At 39.2% G+C, this 7842-nt stretch overlaps 1 protein-coding gene across 1 annotated transcript; it reads right to left on the bottom strand.

Moving 5' to 3' along the window:
- Positions 1-865: 865 nt before the first annotated feature.
- gmnc (geminin coiled-coil domain containing) lies at positions 866-4109 on the bottom strand. Its single transcript, XM_084126646.1, has 4 exons — positions 3768-4109; positions 3374-3456; positions 3170-3286; positions 866-1760 (listed from the first exon to the last, which is right to left on the bottom strand). Exons 1-4 carry the CDS (start codon positions 3931-3933, stop codon positions 966-968), a joined length of 1161 nt encoding a protein of 386 aa, XP_083982772.1. The 5' UTR covers positions 3934-4109; the 3' UTR covers positions 866-965.
- Positions 4110-7842: the final 3733 nt, after the last annotated feature.

The raw sequence follows: 7842 nt of genomic DNA, 5'->3' as shown, positions 1-7842 counted from the left end.
TCATCTCCTTTTCCTGGTTCTTTCACCTGTACCTCTCAAGGTGCTCTTTCCTGTCAACCCCTCAATCTGGAGGCCATCTGCAGGGGGCTTAACCGTGTCATTAGATATAGACCACTCACCCTGGCTTCTCCATGGCTAACTCAAGGCCCAAACTTTCCCTGCCGTCCCCAGCTCCCTGAGGGCAGAGCAGAGAGTGAGAGGCTGGGCAGAGGGGAGGGATAGAGAGGTGTAAGTATCCCATGTTGGACCCCCATGGGGGTCTCAGAACTGTGGGGCGGGTCGGGGAGGAAGTCTCCCTCGAGACCAGCCGGCCCTCTCTTTTGTCTCACAGTGGCGGGAGAATGGAGAAGACGTACCGGAGAGAAACACAGGGAGGGAAAGTGATAGGGGAAGGGAAGCGGGACAGCTGTGGGAATGACAGGTTAGGGCTAACGGTGTAGCACGAGAAAATTTGGGACTCACAACATTGATACTTAAACTGCGTCAGTTCACAATTAAAGAGACTAGTGGTGAGCTAGTATTTTCAATGGAAGACATATGCAAACTGTATTTGATCCAGGTGTCTTATAGCTAGTGACATATGCTGTTTGTGAATTAGCATTGTAACATCAAGGTGGGTGGTGACAATCTTAATTTAAGGGCCAAATCTTAATGTTTTCTTGTACAATTTGAAAGTAACAAACATTTTAAACATTTTATTATGACTTTTTTTTGTTGTGATTTTAATGAATTCAGTCATGATCCTGCATCTAAAATCGAAGACGAAGTCTTTCAATCACAATGAATAAAAACATTATATACAAATTCATAAATGACATAAACAATACCACAAAGCTATACAATGATTATATATAAACATAACCCGTAAAATTGAAGAGTTGTTGCAATTATGGGGCGTATTGCGTTATTAGTCCTCAAAAATGGCTAAAATGTCTGTTGTTCTCCCACAGTTCTCAAATATTTCTCTAGGAACATTGTTTAGGCACCCAGGTGAAGTTCCACCCCCCTTGTGCATCTCTGCGTGTGAAAGCTTGTCCTTGAGAGAAACTGTGCGTCTTCACACTGTTTTGTGGACTTAGTGACATGCTAAAAGCTACATCTGTCCTGTTACGTGACATACGAGGTGTGGAGAAAAGTTGACCATCGCCCCTTGATGGACTGGAGGAACCACAGCCTGGTGTGTTGTAGTATGATCCAGGGCTTATGTCTTGGGGCCGATATGGAGTGGAGGCAGCTCGTGGTGGCGTGAAGTGTTGAGCGGTAGTCATCGCTGGTGGAGAGCTGACTAGTGACCCGGTAGATGTGATGGTGTACAGAGCTGAGGGGTCAAGAGTTGAATAGTTTGAACCCAAGCTCTGGGAGGTGCTGTAGCCACTGGAGGTGTCCAGACTGCAGTTGCTGGATGAGTCTATGATGCTGCTGTAATCGCAGCGTGCCTCTGCATTAGGGCTGAAGCCAATGTCAACATTTGCCATGCTGTAATGATCTTCTGTAGGAAGTGGACAGCTGAAAGAAGGGGTGTTGAAACTGCGGGCAGGGTCGACGGTGTTCTCGTCTTGCAGACCGAGAGTCTCTAGAATCCATGAGTCTAGAGGTGGGGTGGCTGCCAGCTCTTCTGCAGAGCAAAACTCCAAAGAGAGATTGCGGCAGGTCTGCTTCCCCTCACCGCTGTGAAGCAACTGGCTCAGGTTCCGGAAATCACCGTGTGTTCTTTTCCGGTGTCTTGACCCATCTGGAACCTTGCGGTTAGAAAGAAGTTTCTGCAATTTGAAGAAGAGAGAAAGCGGTAAAACGAATGTGAGCGAAGTTGATTGTACATATATTTTGAGGAAAGATCTGACATGAGCGACAGTAAAGGGCCATTCACACCAAGAACCATAACTATAAAGATAACTAGAACTATTTTAGCATTCACACCAAAGCATATTATAAACAAGCATTGCAGTTATTTTATTTGTTGCTTTAAATGCTTGAGATTTATTTATATAGTTTACCTTATATAGCGCCTTTCCATAGCTTAAAGGGATACTCTACCGTTTTTTCATATTAAACTATGTTATTCCCTTAACTAAGACGAGTTGATACATACCTCTCTCATCTCAGTGCGTGCACTTAATCGCTCTAGCGCGCGGTGACACTTTGAAAGCACTTAGCTTACCCCAGTATATTCAATGGTATCTAGCAGCAATAAATTTAGAAGTGACCAAACACATCAACGTTTTCCCTATTTAAAAACAGTTACACGAGTAGTTATACGACCAAGTATGGTGACACAAAATAAAACGTGGCGCTTTTCTAAGCGGGTTAAAAAGGATAACTATAATGTATGGCGTAATAGCACTTTTGGAAGTACTTCGACTGGCGCAGTAAAAAGTCACGCCTGATCCTCTTTCCACTATTGACAGAAGTGAGAGGAAGAGGATCAGGCGTGACTTTTTACTGCGCAGAGTCGAAGTACTTCCAAAAGTGCTATTACGTGAGGTATGTTTTCACTCTACCCTACATTTTCAGCCTACATCAGGTTACCGCCTAACCTTTCCAACGTGATTATGTAATGCGTGAAGTCGTGGACGTGCAAGACGAGCATTTGTGGTTAATAAGCATATATAAGCATAGTACTGTGCAAAAGTCTTGGGCATGTTAATACCCCCCCCCCAAAATGGTTTTAAGTCAGTTATTTATATATTTTGCTGTAGTGTGTCAGTAGGAAATATCAGTTTACATTATGCACAAGGAGTCTGACAACAGCCGGTATGATCTGATCTCACCATCATCGAGTCCGTCTGTGATTACATGAAGAAACAGAAACCTAAACAGACTAAATCCAGAAGAACTGAGAAGAAGAATATTAACATGCCTAAGACTTTTGCACATACTGTATATATATATATATATTGTTTTGTTTTTTTAAATGACCAATCGTTTCGCTAGATAAGACTCTTATTCCTCGGCTTAGCTCGTGTAGAGCCCTTTAAAGCTGCATTGAAACTGCAATTTGGGCTTTCAACCCGTTGGTTCCCCTTGAAGTCCACTATATAGAGAAAACCTTAATTTATTTTTGACTGAAGAAAGAAAGACATGAACATCTTGGATGCCATGGGGGTGAGTAAATGATCAGTAAATTTTATTTCTGAAGTGAACTACTCCTTTAAGATGTGAGGTTTCTTACCTTAGTTTTTTCCTCCAAAGACTTCACATATGATGAGTTTAAAAACTCTTTGAGTTTGTTGTTCTCTTCTTGCAGTCTGGCCAGCTCTTCTTCTCTTTGCATTAGGGTGTCTTGGAGCTTTATGGGACAAATGTTTTCACAATCATTAACAATATGTCAGCAGCTTCGGCGGAGTAATTAGGATATGATAATCTTTTTAAATACCTGCTTGTTTCGTTGAAGTTGAGGTGACAGCTGATCTGGCCAGGTGGGTTGATGTCCCATATGCTCAGACACAGGCAGTGAATCTAAAACAAATGGAACATTTGAAATAAAGGTCATCATCCTGATTAGTAATGGTCTAGGGATAATTGCAAGCTGAAAAGTGAAAAGAAAAGAAAAACATCAATGAAATAAATAGGCTACTTTGAAAACAAAAGAAAGAGCCCAAAAGAACTAACAATTTGAAGGTGGCCAGACACTCCACAGTCCATTGCTACTCTAACAAAACACGGGGGAAAAAAGAAGAAAGAAAAAAAAAGTACAAGATGGAAAAATTCCAGTTTGCCAAGGCGGGAAGCCTCTCGCGCCGCTGATCCCGGCATATTGCAGGACTTACCCCGCCGCGGCGGCTCGTGCTGGCGGGCAGCGTTGTCCAGGGGACCGGCGTCCCAGAGGGAGACGAGCGTCGCTGTGGAAACGTCAACACTACCATCAGCTGACGTCGAGGCGGGGTACTCGTAGCGCTGCCCTCCTGCAAAGCTCAGATCTTGGCAGGACAGCATGGTGCTCTAAAAAAAATCCATCATAACAGTGTGAGGCGACAATTATTTAATTATTTAATCTCATTATTATTTTGAATGATAAATAATTGCATATTTAATATTGTCGCGTCCACTTTACAAATAGACAGGGTAGCTAATGAATATGATTATTCAGCTATTCAGCATCCCCTTGTATAAAATCTTATATAAAATGTGTCCCAAGTGATAAACAGTGACAGTATTTTTATTTTGTAATGTGTTCCATACGGTTCCTAACGGAAAGCGCTCGAGCTGCTTTCTCAGTCCAACGTAACTTCTGTTTAGTTGCGCTCTGTAACTTGTAATCTAACTTTTATTAAAATATTGTTTGAAAACGCTGTTGAGACAGGCAATATATAGGTTAAATGCATAATATAGATTACTTGTTTTTGCACTATACCTTTCAGCCTGCTAAGTGGTGCAAAATTTACAACCTGCAGTTCCATGCGCAAATATAGGCTATATATTCTGTCAAGAAAATATGTGCAACTTTTCTGCAAAAATGAGGCAAAAACCCCAACTAATATAGAGCAATACTCTCCATCTTCTGCGTCATCATTCAATTATTTATTGAAATTGGCAATCATTCTGTGTTATGCCCTCACAGTAGCCTACCCACGTGTTGCGCTCACTGCAACAAACTAAGCTACTCTCCTTCTATTGCTTCATCATTGGCGCTGGCATTGCTTTTGTCTGCTAATTATGCATGTCAAATAACTGTCAATGTATCAGTCACATCTAAACATCAAGATATATGCACATGGCTCTCGGAGACCTGATAAAACACCAACTGACAGGTGCGCGTAAAGCCAGCTCGCCATGAAGATTTTCAAGTAATTAAAATGTTTTAAAATAACAGGAGATAGAAACATTTAGTAACCTAATAATCAGAACATTTAGAGAAACACTTACCAATTCTTGGGGTAGAGTGACACGGGTAAGTGCGAGCTCTCCAAAGACCTAGAGAAGCAAGTGCGCTAAACTTCATTCAAATTGCTTTGACGCTCGCTCAAGCGCGGCTCTCCAGAGCGCAGCAGCAAACCTGATTCGGTGCGAAGCTGTCAGATTAGTGACGTGACACTTTTACTGTTGGATCGCAGATGCGCAATGAGCGAGTGCTCGAGCAGAATGCAATGCGCGTGATTTGTTCACCTTAAGAGGAGATTGTAGTATTTAATGCAACACCCACAAGGTTTTATTGCTTTAGGATGGAGAGGTAGATGGTCCCTCTGCGCATCTGGGTGCTGTGCGCTGTCCAGTGAGTTAATGTATAATTGCTCAACTGATAGTTTAGAAGCATGATGAATTAATTTAACCAAACGAGCAAAGGGACATGCTCATGACCCCCTCTCAGAGTTAAATGAAAGGTGCATACCACAGAGTGACACATTAACATACTTTTGTGCATTTCTGTCAGTCTGTTTTTTTTGTTGTTTTTTTTTCACCAAAGAACTGAAAGATTATAATTTTAATACTCACTTGGCTTTTTGTACTTTGCACTTCATTTGGAAGACATCAACAAATACAGCTATGTCTAGAATGGTGTCTGGTGATACTCTGAGATAAGCCTAATCAAATGGAAATAAATAGCCCAAATATTAACTTTATACATGTCAGATGTCAGAAATTAATTTAATTAATGGGTGATATTTGCATCATGGAATTGATTTTTCAAGTGCATTTTTACATGTTATGTTATATATCACAGCATGTCAGAATGCAGATGTCAAATGTCTTTTTCAAGGCATTGGTAATGTATTGATGAGCAGAACATTATGACATGTTGACAAAACATTTTGAACTTAAAATTCATTTACTAAGTGATTAGTGCAAGTGTTCATTTTAATGGCAAATATTTCTCCTAAAATGTTAACATTTTGTTTAATAAGATGGAAAAACTAATTTAACAGAACAGTAACAATGAGTCAATTTCAGTTGTCTTTGTAATCGATTGCATCTTTGATAGTGAAAAGCATTATTCTTTGTTATATTTTGACTGATTTCAATTACACAGATTGACTTTAGGGTGAAACCTTATCTTGCTAGACCCACTAAACATACAGAGGGCATTAAGCAACATCAATAATCCCCTTCTGTCATTTTGACCAGATTTCTCCAGCAGTGAACACTGTTCTGTAAATCTGAGGTCTTCTTTCAGTTATAAATTATAGTAAATGGGTTGCAAAATGTCTTTGAATGCAGTGTTTATTCAGTTTTTTAAAAACACATTTAACTAGTGATAAGGACTTTTACATCAAGGTGTGATGTGGTGGGGGTGGATATGGGGCAGTTAGAAAGAAGGTATGCTGCTATGTGTGAAAGTAGATATAATTTGGATACAAAATAGTCTAAATGTGCAAAATCTGACAAAACTTCCTTTTGGGACATCCGTGCATAATTAAAAATAAAAAATAAAAAAAATCATATGACATAATGTACATACAAATGTAAGTATTGCTATAGCAATTACAATAACTGGGTAATAACTAGGTACTAACCCTGAACCTACACCTAAACCTAACCTTAACCCATGCAGTTACCTTATATTACCCATATACTTCCTTGGTTAAGGACACTGTAAGTGCATGTACTGTAAAATAAAGTGTAACCTGTTTTCTTTTATGAGTAGTGCTTTGGGTTAGGTTTATTCTCTAGTCTTTATGAAGTCTATGGTATGTCCCCATTTGGATGTATGCGGCCTCTGGGCACTAATTGCAGGGTTTTAGAATGACTTTGTATAGGTTTCGGAGGCCGCTTTGCTTGCCTGTAGAAAGGAGCTGAGAGGCGGAGGTATAGGAGAGGACGGATATGGTGATAGTGTTTAATCCACGACACTATAACTGCCAATTAAACAGGTCATTTCACCTGAAACCTCTGTCCAGGCTCACTCACACTCTCTGTCTTTCTTTCCTAGTCCTCTCACCTGATACCAGAGATATAGAAACCCAGTAACAGTTGGGGTGAACTTAAATGAAGTATGGGAGAAACTGCAAATAGTTCTCCAGAACTGTGCATTCATTTTATATGTGAGTAACAGGGTATGTAATTGTAAAATAGCATGCTCTGATCACAAATATTGATGTTAGAACTTTTAGAATTTTTTTAAACAAAGTCTGTCATAACCTGTAAACATATTGAGCAATCAACTTCTGTTAAAAGTTTGGTGGGTTTTTTTTTTTTTTTAGAGATTACTTTTTTTCAGCAAGAACACATTGAATTGATCAAAAGTGACAGTAAACACTTATAATGTCACAAAATATTTCTATTTCAAGTGAATACAGTTCTTTGGAATTTTCTATTCATTAAAAAGTCCTGAAAAATAATGTATCATGGTTTCCACAAAAATATTAAGCAACTGATTATAATAATAAATGTTTCTTGAGCATCAAATCATCGTATTAGAATGATTTCTGAAGGATCATGTGACACTGAAGACTAGAGTAATGATGCTGAAAATGACATCACAGGAATAAATTACATTTTAAAATATTTTAAATTGAAATTATATTTCACAATATTACTTTATTTTTAATCAAATAAATTCAGATATGAGCATAAGAGACTTTCAAAAACATTAAAAAATCTTACTGACCCCAAACTTTAGAATGGTAGTGTAAGTACAGTGAACCTTTATGACGGATGATCATTTTGATAATCTGCACTTTGAGGTTATAAAACATCCTATAAAGTGATATGGTCCCATCCATGAACACACTGTGATGTATTAAATGAACCCATGACTCATCAATACATATAAAGAACACAAACCATAGAATATTAATTTAAGTGTGTGTGGTATAATATGCGGGAATCTATTGAAGAAAGCCCGCTCTTGAAGAGTGTGAAATGGGTGTGTGTGTTCATGCACCCCTCTATGTGCTAACTAAACTC

This window comes from Abramis brama (genome assembly GCF_963993115.1).
Source record: "Abramis brama genome assembly, chromosome: 10".
Taxonomy (NCBI): domain Eukaryota; kingdom Metazoa; phylum Chordata; class Actinopteri; order Cypriniformes; family Leuciscidae; genus Abramis; species Abramis brama.
This window is presented reverse-complemented; position numbering and strand designations above follow the sequence as displayed.

What these genes read in the sequence shown, in the direction of transcription:
- gmnc (XM_084126646.1), bottom strand. Translation starts at nt 3,933, where the DNA reads ATGCTGTCCTGCCAAGATCTGAGCTTTGCAGGAGGGCAGCGCTACGAG. An exon ending in GCACGAGCCGCCGCGGCGGG is followed by an intron (nt 3,457 to 3,767) that starts GTAAGTCCTGCA and finishes CATTTGTTTTAG; the next exon opens with ATTCACTGCCTGTGTCTGAG. An exon ending in CTTTGGAGGAAAAAACTAAG is followed by an intron (nt 1,761 to 3,169) that starts GTAAGAAACCTC and finishes TTCAAATTGCAG; the next exon opens with AAACTTCTTTCTAACCGCAA.